This window comes from Carassius auratus, chromosome 2, assembly GCF_003368295.1.
Source record: "Carassius auratus strain Wakin chromosome 2, ASM336829v1, whole genome shotgun sequence".
Classification (NCBI taxonomy): domain Eukaryota; kingdom Metazoa; phylum Chordata; class Actinopteri; order Cypriniformes; family Cyprinidae; genus Carassius; species Carassius auratus.
Genome location: NC_039244.1, coordinates 28,329,921 through 28,347,041, shown reverse-complemented (window position 1 = coordinate 28,347,041; position 17,121 = coordinate 28,329,921). Strand labels below are relative to the sequence as shown.

At 39.8% G+C, this 17,121-nt stretch overlaps 2 protein-coding genes across 6 annotated transcripts in view; one reads left to right on the top strand and one right to left on the bottom strand.

Moving 5' to 3' along the window:
• Positions 1–10,404, bottom strand: part of LOC113039354 (phosphatase and actin regulator 1) — a 38,552-nt gene extending 28,148 nt beyond the window's left edge. For 2 of the 5 annotated variants that reach the window (XM_026197282.1, XM_026197294.1), the window contains exon 1: positions 9,330–9,573. In XM_026197282.1, the coding sequence (XP_026053067.1) occupies positions 9,330–9,411 (82 nt within the window). In that variant the 5' untranslated portion in view covers positions 9,412–9,573. Of the gene's footprint in view, positions 1–9,329; positions 9,574–10,284 lie in introns of those variants that run through there. The other 3 variants (XM_026197283.1, XM_026197286.1, XM_026197265.1) reach the window with 3 other exon arrangements.
• A 103-nt stretch (positions 10,405–10,507) lies between these two features.
• On the top strand, positions 10,508–16,269 carry LOC113039338 (NAD-dependent protein deacylase sirtuin-5, mitochondrial). Its single transcript, XM_026197231.1, has 9 exons — positions 10,508–10,567; positions 10,866–10,965; positions 11,157–11,290; positions 13,872–14,097; positions 14,808–14,895; positions 15,066–15,119; positions 15,272–15,395; positions 15,500–15,615; positions 15,770–16,269. Exons 2-9 carry the CDS (start codon positions 10,881–10,883, stop codon positions 15,840–15,842), a joined length of 900 nt encoding a protein of 299 aa, XP_026053016.1. The 5' UTR covers positions 10,508–10,567; positions 10,866–10,880; the 3' UTR covers positions 15,843–16,269.
• Positions 16,270–17,121: the final 852 nt, after the last annotated feature.

Below are 17,121 nucleotides of genomic sequence, written 5' to 3'. Positions count from 1 at the left end.
CATCATGTCCATGTTTAATTTGTTTGGTGGCATTCTAGTTATCATAAATAAAAATTGTAATTTATGTTAAATGTCATTTCAGACATCTAAATTGTAGTGGTGGCCAAATCCTTTATAAAATCTATCTCTTCTCCAAACATCTTCTACATTTCTAAATATTCTAACATTGACGAGACTTGTTCAGTCGTGCCGCTGCATTCTGAATCATTTGTAGAGGTTTGATTGTGCTTGATGGAAGTCCAGCCAGAAGAGCATGCAGTAGTCCAGCCTAGAAATGACCAGGACCTGGACAAGAAGTTGTGCAGCATGCTCTGTTAGAAAGGGCCTGATCTTTCTGGTGTTGACATGTGAGGTTAAATGTTATAATGAAATGATACTAAAATGGTAAATGAAGTCAAGTTGGTTGCCTGATTTGTGATTGCTTGTGATGGTTGGCCATCTGAGAAGGAATGAAGCTAGGAGTGAATGGAAGTCCGCAGCACCTCCATGACTCAACAAAACCAGCCATGAAGACATGATTCAGCATGAGTCACCGTCTCAAACATGAGCTCTGCAGACATTTAAGAAAGACACCAAACCCTGTCTGTACATACATGCAGAAGAGTAGATATTAAACTCAGTTAATTAGTTAGCTGCTTTATGGGTGTGTGCACTCTTAGAAATGTTCTTTATTGGCATTGATGCCTTCATAAAGAACCTTTGACATCCATGGAATGTTAAAAACATAGGAATTTTTTTTAGATGGTCTTAACATTTAGGAAAAAATGGTTGTTTCTATTATCTCCATCGAAAATGAGCTGACCGCATGTAAATTTACACACACTCCGAAACACACAACGCAACAGACTATATACTGTACATATTTAATTAAAACACACTGGAGGAGAGAAGAGAGCGAGTGCAGCTGGAATCAGTGTGTGTTGTGAATTTTAATGCTTAAGAGTAGTGAGATGTTAACAGCATCAAACTCAGCTTGAATCATTTGTTCAGGGAGTCTCCTGTGAGATCTCTGTGAGAAACACTCTTCACATGAGCTGTGTTTCAAAGCGGTCACTCATAAGGGTGCACTTCAGAGGGTGCCTATGTAGACCGCACAAGCAGCAGACCATGAACAACCAACACATTCATCATTCTCCTATCCGTAGGCAACTCAAACACATGATCCCTCATTTCTGGCGTAATCTGATTTGGTCTTACTGCGGATGAGAAGTGGAGAGCGGCTGAGTCAATTGCGTAACTCTGAGACTGTACTCAAAGCGCTTTGAGTAACTGAGAGCTGCTGAGATATGAGGAGGTCTCGGGAAGTGTAATGTGCTTCTATCAGGACACTTAAGGTCAGCATGATCATCAAAGACTCGAAACATAGAAAACCATCTGCTATCTGACATCCAGACATAATACAGCACAAAGTATCTTAAATATCCATTGTCCTTCACCAGGATTCACATGCCAGCCAAAGGATTACTGTGCATGACTTTAACAGCCATAACGAAGAACGATGAAACCCATACAGACATGAGATAGATTTCCTTACATCAAGAGTGCTGCTGCCACATATATTTTACCTGTAAGGTGACATATAACCATTCAAGCTGGCGGTTATTAGGCCTCTTATTAAGAAACCAAAACTAGATCCTAGTGTACTGGCAAATTATAGGCCTATTTCAAATCTTCCATTTATGAAAAAATTTAAAAAATTTAAAAAAAAATTCTAAAATTTTAAATTTTAGAAAAAGTTGTGTCTGCTAAATTGAGCTCCTTCCTGCAAAAAAAAAGATCTGTATGAAGAATTTCAGTCAGGTTTTAGGCCCCACCATAGCACAGAAACTGCACTTGTTAAAATTACATACGACCTGCTTCTTGCATCAGACCAAGGCTGCATCTCATTTCTAGTTTTACTTGATCTTATTGATGCGTTCGACACCATAGATCATGACATACTCATAGATCGATTACAAAACTATACAGGTATTCAAGGGCAGGCTCTAAGATGGTTTAGATCCTACCTGTCCGATCGCTACCATTTTGTTTACTTAAAGGGGGGGTGAAATGCTATTTCATGCATACTGAGTTTTTTACACTGTTAAAGAGCTGGATTCCCATGCTAAACATGGACAAAGTTTCAAAAATTAAGTTGTACGTTTGAAGGAGTATTTCTGTTCCAAAAATACCTCTTCCGGTTTGTCACAAGTTTCGGAAAGTTTTTTTCGAGTATGGCTCTGTGTGACGACCAAGTGAGACATGTTCCTGGGACAACATCGTTGTTGACCCTGGAACAACATTGTGATTAACCAATCAGATTTGAAGAACCAGTTTATAGATTTTGTGAAGTTTACGCTTAAAATCAGTGTTTGGTGCTTGTACATCAGTGTCATTCATCTATCATTTCCTCTGATTTTAGGGATTACTCATGGTTAAGGTTAGGTTTAGGTGTAGGGATATGGTTAAGAATATATTTTTGGAGTAAAATGTTGTTCCAGGGTCAACAAAATATGTTGACCTAGGAACACTTCGAACTTGGCAAAATCAGGACGTGTGTGACGTTAGATGGAGCAGAATTTCCTTATATGTGTCCTGAGGCACTTCTGCCGGAAGAGCGCGCTCCCGTATAGCAGAGCACTGAGAGCACAACAGACTTCACTGATCAGAGCCAGAGCGTCGCCAAATGTCACAAAAGAAGTGTGTTTTTGGTTGCCAGGGCAAGACAACCCTGCACAGATTACCAAAAGAGAAACAGCATTAAGGGACCAGTGGATGGAGTTTATTTTTACAGAGCATCAACGGAGTTGTGCAAGTGTTTGTGTTTGTTCCCTGCATTTCGAAGATGCTTGTTTTACAAACAAAGCCCAGTTTGACGCCGGATTTGCGTATCGTTTATTTCTTAAGGATGATGCAATCCCAACGAAAAAGGGTCACGATCGTGTGTTGGAACCGCAGGCGGTGAGTAAAACTGCTTCAAATATCTCTGCCTCCTTGTTAGTGCGTCCGCCTCCCATCGGAGACCCGGGTTCGAGCCCCGCTCGGAGCGAGTCGTTGCTGCTGCTGCTCTCGTTCAGTTTCAGCCTCTGGATCTGATTCTGGAACATAAATATATGCTGAATCTGACTGTAAGCCATGGTTTGTTTTGGATGTTTTTTTCCCTCACGGTAATGTCCCTGCTTCCAAACGCTCTCAACGCAAAAGCCTACTGGCTCTCTTGATTCTTTAGCTCCGCCCACACGTCGCGCCTCCAGCGGCTGGTGTTTTTCCGGAAAAAATCGGTACAGACTATCTTTCTCTTATGAATATAATAAAACTAAATACTTTTTGGAGTTATGAAGGATGCAGTACTACTCTATAGGTACTCAAGATTAACAGGATATTGAGTGAAAATGAGCATTTCACCCCCCCTTTAAATGGGGAGTCATCTCATTTATCACCAGTAAAATATGGAGTGCCACAAGGATCCGTCCTAGGTCCCCTTCTATTTCCAATATACATGTTGCCCCTTGGTAATATTATTAGAAAATACGGAATTAGCTTCCACTGTTATGCTGATGATACTCAGCTATATATCTCAACGAGACCAGATAAAACTTCCCAATTATCTAAACTAACAGAGTGTGTTAAAAATGTAAAAGATTGGATGACCAATAATTTTCTCCAATTAAACTCGGATAAGACAGAGATATTAATTATTGGACCAAAAAACACTACACAGAATCTTGTAGATTACAATCTGCAACTAGACGGATGTACTGTTACTTCCTCTACAGTCAGAAATCTGGGTGTTATATTAGACAGCAATTTGTCTTTTGAAAATCATATTTCCAATGTTACAAAAACTGCATTCTTCCATCTTAGAAACATTGCCAAGCTACGAAACATGTTATCTGTTTCTGATGCAGAAAAGCTAGTTCATGCATTCATGACCTCTAGACTGGACTATTGTAATGCACTTCTAGGTGGTTGTCCTGCTTCTTCAATAAACAAGCTACAGGTCGTCCAAAACACAGCAGCTAGAGTCCTTACCAGGTCAAGAAAATATGATCATATTACCCCAATTTTACAGTCTCTGCACTGGCTATCTATTAAGTTCCATATCAGTTACAAATTATCATTACTTACCTATAAGGCCCTAAATGGTTTAGCTCCAGCGTACCTAACTAGCCTTCTACCACGCTACAACCCATCACGCTCCCTAAGGTCACAAAACGCTGGACTTTTGGTCGTTCCTAGGATAGCAAAGTCCACTAAAGGAGCTAGGTTAAATCTAGATTAAAAACACATCTCTTTCGCCAAGCATACGAATAATGTATCTCTTAAATTGTGACTGCAGTTGCATCTGATCAAATGTGCATTCTTATTCATTAGCTTGGGTTAAACTAATTTTACTTTGATGGATCAGCAGCTATGCTAATGATGTCTCTATGTGTTTCTCTGTTTCTGCTGGATCTTCATCCCGTGGTAACTAGGATTTACACAAGCTCCAGTCTGGATCCAGAACACCTGAGAAGAGATGATGCTGACCCTCAGAGGACCTCAGATGATGCTGACCCTGAATCAACAACAGAACTAACAATTATTGCTAAATGTGTGACTGAATCATATAATAATTGCTGTTAATAGTGTTCATTATCAGGTTGATTTTGTCCTTAATTGATTTTTCATTACATTTCTGCCATACATACGTACATAAACACCACTGATAAGCTACTACAAATATTATAGTGCTATACAAATAAAATTGAATTGAATATATAATTTTCACACCCATACATTCTCTGGGTAAATGAAGATTTAAGTTTATAATATACATAAAATACCCATTAGTAAAATTTGTATATGTAAATAATATCTTAATAATATCTACATTATTATTTTTATGTGCTATTACATGTAGAATGTACATGTAGTTTGTAACACATTTTTAAAATACATGTTTTAATACTTTTTATGTTTAGTAATTAATGATAAATTTTAAGTTTATGAATTATATTGCAATGCACTGGCAGAAAGACTCACATGCTCTTCTGACTGCATTCACATTCACTATTAATCCAGCAGACGCTTGTATTTAACTGACTCTAGCACACCAAACGCATATCGCAGGTGAATGGCTCAAATCTACACTACCGAGGGACAGTTCAGCACTTCAGGACAGAGCCAGACTCTCGCCCCACACACACAGATGATCTTAACTGGTGCATGCAGTCCTGACCTTTAGATGTATTTGATAAATCAGACGCAGTGCATGATCTTGGGAGGAGAGGAAGACACGAGGCTGATCTGACTTTACTCTTCAGGGTGTTCAGCTGTTCCAGAACAAAGCCACCAGAAGGCACTTGTGTTCAGAGACAATGGAGAAAACACGAGGGAGAAGCAGTGATCACTGCTGATGTGACTTTTCATCCAAAGCGACTTACAATACAGGAGCATGAGCAATTTGGCACAGAGCCACTGTTTATTAGGAAACAAACAAAGAGCAGAGGAGAGATTCAGAGAAGAGAAGGATTTTTAATTCCCCTTGATGTACAAATATTACTCTCTGTGATTATTAACTTATTGAACATTCAATATACATGCATAAAGTTTAAAACAAGGTCATAATCCCATTGAAAAAAAAAAAAAACAGTTGTAGTTGCTTGTCAATATCTTGATGGAGTGCTGAATTACTGAATTACAAAGAAGTCACTTTGGATAAAAGCGTCTGCTAAATGACTAAATGTAAATGTATTTAAGAAGTGTCTTCAGCTGCTCCTTGAAAGTTGTGATGTAAAGAGGAGCAGAGAGAGAGTGTTTGTGTCTCATTGTGAAGGAGCAAGTGTCACTCGTTCAGTGACCTGTGACCTGTGACCTGAGCTGCCGCAGGGAGTACTGTATATACTTGGAGAAGTGACCTGAGGTATAGCAGCCATTAAAACCAGTGTCACAGCCTTCAATTCAAACCTCAACCAAACTGAAGAACGAAAATCTGAACAAAATCAGATCAAATCAAAGAAGGGAATCTGGACTTTATTTGGGGGTTCAAAACAGCTTGCTAAAATCTACTGCAGAGCTGAAGTACAGAGGACACATGAAAGTACCCGTGTGTGTTCCTGATACTGAGCAAGCATCAAGCGCAGACTTGAGAGAATCCAAGCATCAGAAACCCCAGGAGGCTTGGAGCTGCCCAGGGCTACTGTAAACTGCTGTTGTGAGTTATATTTATCACCTGTTGAAGGTCTGGCATGCTGCATAAATAATATTTGACTGAAAAGCTTGTATTAAAAACATTTTACTCTACCCAGTTTATACTCTAGAGATGATGAAGCGGTGCTGATGAGGAGATTATTGAGTTCTGTCTCCATGGAAACAGACTGACGGTCTCTGCAGGACTGGTGCTTGTGATCAAAGAATAAAGAATCACGTCATCTTTCATTTATTTTCCTCTTATTAATGGACAATCACACAGGTCTGAGTAAATGATGACAGGATTTTCATGTTTGGGTGAACTGTCTCTTTAAGCTCCACATCTGCTCCCTGCACATGATTTCAGTCTGATAGACACCATGCTGCTGGTAAATGATGGAAAAAATAAAATAATTGTGTGTGAGTGGAGATGAAAGCAAAGCAGTGTGTGGCAGAACCTCAACTGTCACCAAATTTCACTAATTTTGTGTTTGTGAAATATGAAAAAAATCTTGAAAATCACTATATATTATAAACACGGTTTTCTGTTTTAATAAAGGTTCATCTCTCACAAAACTCAACATCTAGCACAGTTTCATCATTGGTGGAATGTAAAATGGATAAAATATTTCAATACAAACATTTCAGTCAAATACAGTTTGCCAAAAATGTAACCGACAGGAAAATACAACCGGTTTTGTGAGCCATTCTGATTGGCTGACAGACCTGTGATACTCTCCGTCTGTAGTATTTTTAGTATTAAGTTAGTATTTTAATTAATCTTAACGTTATTTAACTTTATTTATCTATTGCCACTTTAGATTTAGTTTTTTCTTAAATGCATAAAATTTGTATCAAAGCGGGAAATAAAGTTTACAACTTTTGAATCCTTAAGCAACTGTATGTAGTTTAGTGTATTTTATTACTGTCATAATTACATTGGATCACTGTACACATGAATTTGTTACTGACCTACAGCCACTTTTCACGGACCCGGTGGGCGGGGCTAAACAGACAGTGATGTAGAATCGGTGGGCGGGGCTAAACAGAGAGTGATGTGGAATCGGTGGGCGGGGCTAAACAGAGAGTGATGTGGAATCGGTGGGCGGGGCTAAACAGGCAGTGATGTAGAATCGGTGGGCGGGGCTAAACAGACAGTGATGTGGAATCGGTGGGCGGGGCTAAACAGACAGTGATGTAGAATCGGTGGGCGGGGCTCAACAGACGTGATGTAGTGATGTAGAGGCGGTGTTTAGCCACACATTGCACAAGCTGTCATTTTGGCAGACTGGCTTTAATATAAGATATAAGTATTTAGACTAACAAGAAAGTTTTAAGTTCTGAAACCTCAAAGATGTTTTTATAGTACAATGACCTCTTATATGTTTTATTTGTTTTGTCAGTTCATGACATTTTAAAGTGTTTTTGCTGTCCTGATTGTTTCAAACACCACATCACTTAATAAAGTACCAGAATCTTAGTAAAGTCCTTAACAGTCTTCTGAGGATGTGGTAGAATCAAGCATTCATCTGGAGCACTCAAGACAGCTTCACACACACACACACACACACACACACACGCTTCATGGTTTAATTGGGTATTAAAGTAGGGCGATAGAGAAGTCCTCTCATTAATTTGTGCCTCTGAGGGAGTTATGTCATTATAATCTGTGCTGAACCTGGTTTCCAGCTGTACGCCGCTGTAGATGTGCGACACGGATCACTGCAGAACGACAGCATCACACTCTTTACACGCTTTACACACTCTTTACACTCTTATCACACGCTGTACACACGTTACACGCTATCATCATGATGAGACACCGCTCACTCCTGCAGTTATGGGTGATGTACAGTAGATATTCATTCCTGATATTCCTCTATGGAACATATCATATTCTCTTTCCATCTTGTTTTTCAGAAAACAAGTTGGAAATGGAACAGCCATGAAATTAATATTAGTGTTTTTTATTTTGTTTAGTTTTTTCTGTTCTTTTCTTTTTGACCTGACGTGTGGCCAAGTGTGGTCAGAATTTGTGCTCTGCATTTGTGCCACACACACACACACACGCACACATGCATGCACGCACACACACACACACACACGCATTTATTTATTATTTTACTTTAAAAAAACTGGACATTTTGAACGTTTAGAAATACAGTTATCATAATTTAAAGGGAATGTCAATGAAGTAGAACATACTTGTTTAATAGTTCAGTGTACTGTGGAGCAGTATCTACTCAGAGAGTGTGTGATGTGTGGTGCACTAGACTCGAGCGCCACCTACTGTTCACTCACACACCTGAGAAACAGTTCACATTTACAGTTCATTAATGTTAATGAGAGGCACAGGCATCAATCTGCTCATTAATGAGTGTGTAACTCAAAGTGCACACAATTAAACGAGACTGGATCATTAACTGCATGATGAGCATAATTCATCTGCACACAGTCCAATCATCTCAAGATGAGCTGTTCATAGCAGCTCAGATAGTAATCATGCTGAAAAGTTTTATTTTAGTTATTGTTTTCTATTAAATGAAATGAAATTTGATTCATACTGAACCTAGAAAAGCAAAATAATTTCAAGTCCCAGGTTAATCTAAAAGAAAGCCACTGTCGAGGTCTCTTGAGGGCTGATGTTATGAGAGAAGATCGATCAGAGAGAAGTCTGGAGGCTCATTGTGTACCAGAGCCAGTCTGAAGATTCACTGAAGATCACAGATTCACCAGAACTTCATGTAGAGTGATAGACACAGACTCTCACTGCTTCTGATCTGATCAATGCTTATACATCTGTGATGAAGGAACAGTATTATTATGCAGTAATGGCGCTAGTGTGAGCTTATGTGAGACTGCAGGGTGTGTAAGTACAGCTAGCACACACACACACACACACACACACTGATCTGTGGTCCTGTACAAGCACTCCTCACTCATCTGATCCTGCAGGACTCACTGATCTCAGAGATTCATCAGTCTTTCTCAGGTCTCTCTCAGTGTAGCACCGTTAGCGTGCGCCTAGTGCTCTCCTTATACTGACTCAGCTGAAAATGATGGCGGGTCACCATGGCAACAAGAGATGCTGCTGCTGCTTCTCCACTCGAGCATCATTAACACTCAGTTCCCGCTCTGCCCTGCGTCATGTGTGTGTGTGTGTGTGTGTGTGTGTGTACCTGTCCGGAGGCTGACGGATCTCCTGGTGTGGCGGAGGTAGGTCGCTCTCCGGACGGCTCTGCGCTGGGCTTCATCCTCCATCGAGCTCCATCAGAGGGACGAGCACAGTGTGGATGACAGCGCTCGCTGTAGCGCAGGAGTGTAGGAGCAGCGCGGTCCTGCAGGGGGCGCCCGAGGCCTCGCACACTCCAGCAGAGATACTTCTGATATACTGTAATATATGATCATCTGTCCACTCCGAGGAACAGAAATACATCCAATCAGTTTCCACGGTGATGTTTAAATAATAATAATAATAATAATAATAATAATAATAATAATACAAAACATCATTCTGCGATTGCGATCGTGTGATCGGTCCATTCCAACCAGCGCTGAGAAAAGTAACTGCGGTCACGTGACACAGGCAAACCCCAGGTAACACATTTAGTTATAAACATTTGCGAGAATGTTGTTTTCAGACGTTTCTAAAACATTTAATTTCCCATGTTATTGAAAGGTTCCAAGAGTTTTTTTTACTAAACGTTTTATTAACAAAACTATTTGAAAGTTAATTTGTTAATATTTGCAGAACGTTAAGATGTCCCGTTTTCTTGTCTAATCTGTTGAAAGGTCAAGCAAAACGTTTCTTCAGGTACAACATCATAAGAAGGATCTCAGATTGCTTTCCCTCAACTTTATGATATAAAATATTAATACATTTATTATAAGAACGGTTTGTTCAAACATTTATACTGTAGTTATATACTTGACGTTATATGTTGACACAAGACAGTTGCAAAATCAGTGATAGACATAAATAAAATGTCACAGATACAGGTATACAAAATAAATCAAATATAACATTTTATATGTCACAATTCCTCAGCTAACAGAATATTAATTTTATAAGAGAATATTCATTTTCGCTGTAAGGTGTCTGTATTTCTACAACTCTTAACACTACGATCTTACCCGGATCACTGTGTAGAGTTTACAGTGACTGAAGGTGAAGCTTCACAGTTTTGGTGATATATATATCTTTCTTTTACTGTCTATCCCTCGGCGGAAGTAGAGTAGTGTTCTATCAGAGAGGGACTGCAGTCTCATCATCTGCCTCTAGAGACAGCACACACACACACATCTCCATAGAAACTAACGTGCTTTTCGACACGTTTACATTCTTTACGACATGTGTCCGTAGTTTGCGGCAGGTGCGACGCCTGGAGAGGAGATTTTCACCGTGACGTTTGTTATTGTAAGATTATTAAAGCTATGATGCGCTTTATCTCTTCTTCTGTAAGAACGAATATCTGTGATGGATCAGGCTCATCAGTTGAGCAGCTCTTTGATTTCTTCTGCTCTGTTTGGCTGTGTTTTCATCATTATAGCAGTGGATTACTTCATGTGCACTTCTGTCAGCTTTAAGAGTATTAAGAATTGATATTGTGTTCAGTGTTAACCGAATAAAACTATTGATTACAGTAAGTGTAGTTCACAAGACTTTGTTTATTTTAGTGATGTTCACGAATGTACCATTTCTCTGTGTTTGACAGACTAAAGATCAATAAATGCTGATTAATCAGCTGATGTTGAGGGCAGCAGCTCACTGCGGGAGATGGACAGCTGTCAATCAAATCATCCGGAAGAACTCAGGTGCGTGGCGGAAGCGGAAACACGCCTCTTTATTACAGCAATCAGGCAGACACATTATTATGGTGTTTACCAAGACATCACTAGTGCTGGTGAAACTTCTAGTGCTAACCAGGGGCTCTTTTACACTTTCAAACACTCCAGTAACCACTTTACTGTGTGTGTCATGTGTGTGAATGTGTGTGTGTGTGCAGATATGGCTGAGTTTCGTGAGATCTTCTCACAGGCCAGACACATTGCTGTAATCACAGGAGCAGGAGTCAGTGCAGAGAGCGGAGTACCCACCATCAGAGGAGCTGAGGGACGCTGGAGGAGCTGGAAAACACAGGTCACACACACACACACACACACACACACACACTCTCTCTCTCTCACACACACACACACACACACACACACACACACACACACAGACTCAAGCACAAAAGTTAATAGAGTGGGAAGTTGAAATTTAGGGTCAGCGATATCCTCATCTAATTTGCTAAATATTTTAAATAATTTCGGTTTATCTTTCAGATTTTATTTGTTCTAATAGCAATATCTGGAGTCACTGCATCTTCGGCACTTAAACTGACAGTTATCAAAAGAGCCCATGGACATGTTATTGCTGACAGGATAGCACATTCATTGAGGGAGACGCAAAACATATCATGATATTATCTATTAGGAACATCATCAACATAATCAAAAACAGTAGCATTTAACACTAGTGCTCAGATCTGTAGAACAAGGAGGTTACATAATGAAACGAAATACACAAACACGAAGCATAAAGAAGTCTATGCTATTTTATTCATAAGTCATCATTACATTTTCACAAAGTCATGCTAAAAACATCCATAAGAGAACTGGACAAAGTTATCATTGTGAAATGATTATTAATGAAAACTATAACAGTAATATGGATTGTTGCATAAATAATAAATAATTGATAAAATATGCACCCCGAATCTATAATAAATATGAACAGTGGTACAGATATACAAAGGTATGAGTTCAGTGTTCATTCTTTCAAACCCGAACACATCTTTCACAGACATCTACCTCTCTGTCTCACCTCAGCAGTTCTCACAAATGAACGTCCTCTGAGGATTGGTCTCATATGTGCTAAGTAGACCAAAGAGTTATCAATTATTTCTTGCCGCATTAATAAAGTCACTGAGACAGACTGCTATTACTTTGAGCCATTCAGTAAAACTCTCAAATCTGCAAAGCAAGCCCCATCACAGAACAAGGAAAGTTTGTAAATGAACTGCATGCATAAGAGTTTAGCCATCTGAGACAGAATCACAATACTATAGTAATTAATGCATGCATGTGTTTACTGTAAATCAACTAAATGCTTAATGTTATATTAAATTAGTTTACTTAATCAGCAGTGTCATAGATCCTATTGGAGGTGGGGGTTAAGTCCACTTTTTGGTGCGTTCATAATAGAAATGATTCATTAATGTGCTTTGAGAACTGAACAGATGATGTAAGCATAATTAATCAAAATGAACAGTATTTCACTGTAATTGTGGGTGATTTACATACAGTGGACATCAATAACTAGGAACCTCATTAAACCAAGTAAAACAAAAAATAAAAAACTGCTGGTTTTGCGGAGCACTTGAGATTAATTGACCTGTCAATTCTAAAGGTAGGATCAGATGTTTTATCAGGCTAATATTGTTTTCTATATTTTGCTTAAAATAAGTGCCTCCTTAAGTCAAGTCACCTTTATTTATGTAGTTTGTTTTATATGATATTGATTGTGCCACAGCAGCTTCACAGTGTTGAACAGGACAAATGTGCTGATGATGCCCAGGGACGATAGAAAACAGTTCATCATTGATTCAGTGATTCATCATCAGCTCAGTTCGGCTCTCCTCCAATAGTGTCTGTGCCATCTACCCAACAATATTGGCAAAGAATTGTTAAACATTCAGAAGAAACAATGTACAAGACAATCAAAATGCTCTCGTCAAGAATGTAAGACAAAGTCAGTTATTATCTTTCCTTGCCATCTACAAATTATTTTTTCCCATTAAAACATTGTTTATTATGAAAGGCTCTGAACATGCTGATTAATTATGCCATAAATGTAGATAAACTTGTCACAAACCTGGTTTGTTTGAATGGTCAGAATCATGTATTCTATGACAATATAAACCTAACAAACTAACTAACATTTTAGAACAAGTTGTGTCTGCTCAATTGTGCTCCTTGCTGCGAAAATATGATCTGTATGAAGAATTTCAGGCCCCACCATATCACAGAAACTGCACTTGTTAAAATTACAAATGACCTGCTCCTTGCGTCAGACCAAGGCTGCATCTTATTTCTAGTCTTACTTGATCTTAGTGCTGCGTTCGACACCATAGATCATGACATACTCATAGATCGATTACAAAACTATACAGGTATTCAAGGGCAGGCTCTAAGATGGTTTAGATCCTACCTGTCCGATCGATACCATTTTGTTTATTTAAATGGGGAGTCATCTCATTTATCATCAGTAAAATATGGAGTCCCACAAGGATCCGTCCTAGGTCCCCTTCTATTTTCAATACACATGTTGCCTCTTGGTAATATTATTAGAAAATACGGAATTAGCTTGCACTGTTATGCTGATGATACTCAGCTATATATTTCAACGAGACCAGATGAAACTTATGAAGCTAACAGAGTGTGCTAAAAATGTAAAAGATTGGATGACCAATAATTTTCTCCTATTAAATTCGGATAAGAAAGTGATATTATTTAAGGACATTAAATTATTAAGGACCCGTCATTTCGACACGCCGCTCACTGGAAATGGTAGAAACGTTGTTATATGTCGGTTCGCTGCACGGCTGTAGTGAATCAGTTCTGCTGAAGCTCTGACTGTGGAAGACTCTTATGTCGGTCTCTGTGTGTGTGGGCAGGATCTGGCCACGCCGGAGTGTTTCTCTCGTCACCCCAGCCGTGTGTGGGAGTTCTACCAGTACCGGCGAGAGCTGACCCTGAACGCCCCGCCGAGCGCCGCTCACAGAGCCATCGCCGAGTGTGAGGCGCGTCTCAGCAGACAGGGACGCTCGCTGGTGGTGATCACGCAGAACATCGACGAGCTGCACCAGCGCGCCGGATCCAGACACGTGCTGGAGGTCCACGGTCAGAGCTCACACACACCGTCTCGGTCAGAAACACCTGAGGATAGAGTACGCTGTCAAGATCAGAAATACTGAGTGTAGTCCTGGAGAAGCTTGATTTCATCCTTAGGTTCCCAGTGCAAATCAAATAGATCCTTCTATAGGTGTTAAAACCTAAACCTTACAAATGAGGCTTCTGTTTGAACCACACACAAACAACAACATCTTATATTTGAGATATATTCATAGCTGTTTAAAGTATCTTGGAAATACTGGAAAAGAGCTTTAATTTCACTTTCAGTAAAGTGGATGAACCCTAAAAAACGCTGAAATTTCATTTTAAACTAAAGAATTCATTTTGAGGACATATATATTTTCTCTATACATCTCAATATATGAAGATGTCTAGCTCTAGTCTGCTAAATGACACTATAGGCATTCAGATATTATAAACATTAACATCATAATTTCCTGTAAAGCTGCTTTATAATAATGTGTGCTGTGAAAAGCTCTATTCAGATTTAGTGAGACTTGTTTGATCTCTATTAGAGAAAACCTAATAAATAATCTCAATAAATACATTATGTCTCGTCCTGGTAGTTCAGTCTGCTGATGCTGTTTTATGACTCAATCAGCAGAACTAAATGAATAGATTTAGTTTTGGATTTGGTTGTTTAGGATATGTTTTGGTGTTTGTTTGACAGATGTGTTGAAATCTTGTGCTGTGTGTAGGAAATCTGTTTCAGACCAGATGTTTGAGCTGTGGAGATGTGGAGATCAATCACAAAAGCCCCATCTGTCCGTCGCTGGAGGGAAAAGGGTAGGAGACGCTCATCTGTACCCAGAAAGCATTAGAGTCCAGATCCCAGAGACGCTGGACAGTCCACCATAGCAGCTCCGTTAATAACGCTGATGTAGACTCAGACTGATGAAGCATTGGTCAGATGACTGTGGTGATGTAACATGTCTGTCACCCTTCATTCTCTGCAGATCACCTGATCCTCACGCCCCTGACGCGCTCATACCTGTCAAAGACCTGCCCAGGTATCCCACTCACTCAACCCAGTTCACCCAAAAGAGAAAATGTGCATCTGCTGTGATGACATTGATGACAGTGTGATGAGACCCTGATGACATTTTCAGTAAGTTTGGGGTGAACTCTTCGTTTAGTGCTGATTGTGTGTGTGATATCTCAGGTGTGATGAGAAGGGCTGTGATGGACTGCTGCGGCCGCATGTCATCTGGTTTGGGGAGACTCTGGACTCTCAGGTCCTCACTAAAGTAGAGAAGGAGCTGGAGACGTGTGACCTCTGTCTGGTGGTTAGTTTCTCTCAGATGTGAACGCTTCTGCTGATGAGTTAAACACGTGTGGTTTGTAATCATACTCGATTGAAATCCTGTGTGCTCTGTGTTTGTGTGTTCAGGTCGGCACGTCCTCCGTGGTTTACCCAGCAGCCATGTTTGGTCCTCAGGTGGCGGCCCGCGGCGTTCCAGTGGCCGAGTTCAACACTAAAACCACAGCAAACACACCACGCTTCAAGTGAGATTATCCTGCAGCTCACACTCAAACACAGAAAACATGCTTATGTGCTGTGATACGAGAGTCATGAAACTAGCAGGCCATTGTGAAACAGGTGTACTTTATTGTAGTAAAGGTGCTTGTAGAATGTGATGGTCACTCCGTCTGGTTCCAGGTTTCATTTCCCCGGCCGCTGTGCAGAGACTCTTCCTGTGGCTCTGGCCCGACACCAGTCTGAAGTCATCTGACGCGCACAGCCCTGGATCAGCTGGAGCTGTACCTGAATGAAAACGGTGCATACAAGAGTAAAACAGATTCATTCCTCTGCTTTCGAAATATGAACTGCTGTATATAAACTGGAAATTGACCAAAGTATAATCACACAGACGCTGAACTTTCTGGAGTATGTATTTGTGCTGTTGACAGTTTTCCATGTGCCTTAACTTTCTCATAGAGGTCCATACATAAATCACTGAACGTTTCTTCAGTTCATCTGCTTGATTACTGTGGGATAAAGCAACATAATATTCCAGTTTACAAAGAGAAGTGCCTACTGTGTGTATCCTGCATGTATTGTGTGTAATGGTGTGTGTGTGTAGTGCTTTACTCTGACACACCACTAGAGGGACATCAGTTTCAGCATTAAATACTAATGAATAAAAGTGTTTTCACGGACTGTGTCTGGATTCATAATGTTCAGTCAGTGTCGTATCTGTGACTCCTCCTACACATTTATAAAATGTATAAACCGCTTTCATTCTCATTAACATTTTTCATATAGAAATCATCATATTTTCATGATTTCTGAAGATCACTTGACACTGAAGACTGGAGGAATGATGCTGAAAATGCAGCTGTGCATCACAGAAGTACATTACACAAATTACACAAAAAAATTCAATATTTCACTATTTGGTAACACTTCAGATTACCAGCATATTGGCTGTTTATTAATACTTATAAAGCACATATTGATTAATTATTCTGCATGACCATATAGACATTACCACAGCTTAATATCAGTAATCAGGAGTTTACTGAGGGAAAATAGTTAATTATTAAAATGTGCTCTCTAATCTAAAGTGTTGCCTGCTTTTTTACTGCAGATTTGATGTAAATGTAAATGCAGCATTAATAGTTGAGCAGAAGAGACTGCTTTCAAAAACAATAAACGGGATGATTTTAATGACAGCTGAAATGATGTCCCACAGAGTGCAGACATGTTGATTTCTCTTGTTTTGGGGGTTCAGTGTGTTTCTTTGTGCTGATGCTGTGAATGAAGCTCAGATCTGAGCGCCTCACGTCTGTCAAAGGGGCTTTACTGTCACAGTAGAGCTTATGTAGATGCTATTTATAGCAGCCATTAATCTGCCTGTATCTCAATGATTCACTGCAGCACTGGCTGATTACACACACACACACACACACTCAGCCCTCCTCTCCGTTTGTATCTGTGCCACAGAAGACAATGATTTTGGTGTCTCTGATGGTCCCACACACACGAACAGTCACATCAGCCTCTAGTTT

What these genes read in the sequence shown, in the direction of transcription:
- LOC113039338 (XM_026197231.1), top strand. Translation starts at nt 10,881, where the DNA reads ATGCTGATTAATCAGCTGATGTTGAGGGCAGCAGCTCACTGCGGGAGA. An exon ending in CCTGTCAAAGACCTGCCCAG is followed by an intron (nt 15,120 to 15,271) that starts GTATCCCACTCA and finishes GTGATATCTCAG; the next exon opens with GTGTGATGAGAAGGGCTGTG. An exon ending in CGTGTGACCTCTGTCTGGTG is followed by an intron (nt 15,396 to 15,499) that starts GTTAGTTTCTCT and finishes TTGTGTGTTCAG; the next exon opens with GTCGGCACGTCCTCCGTGGT.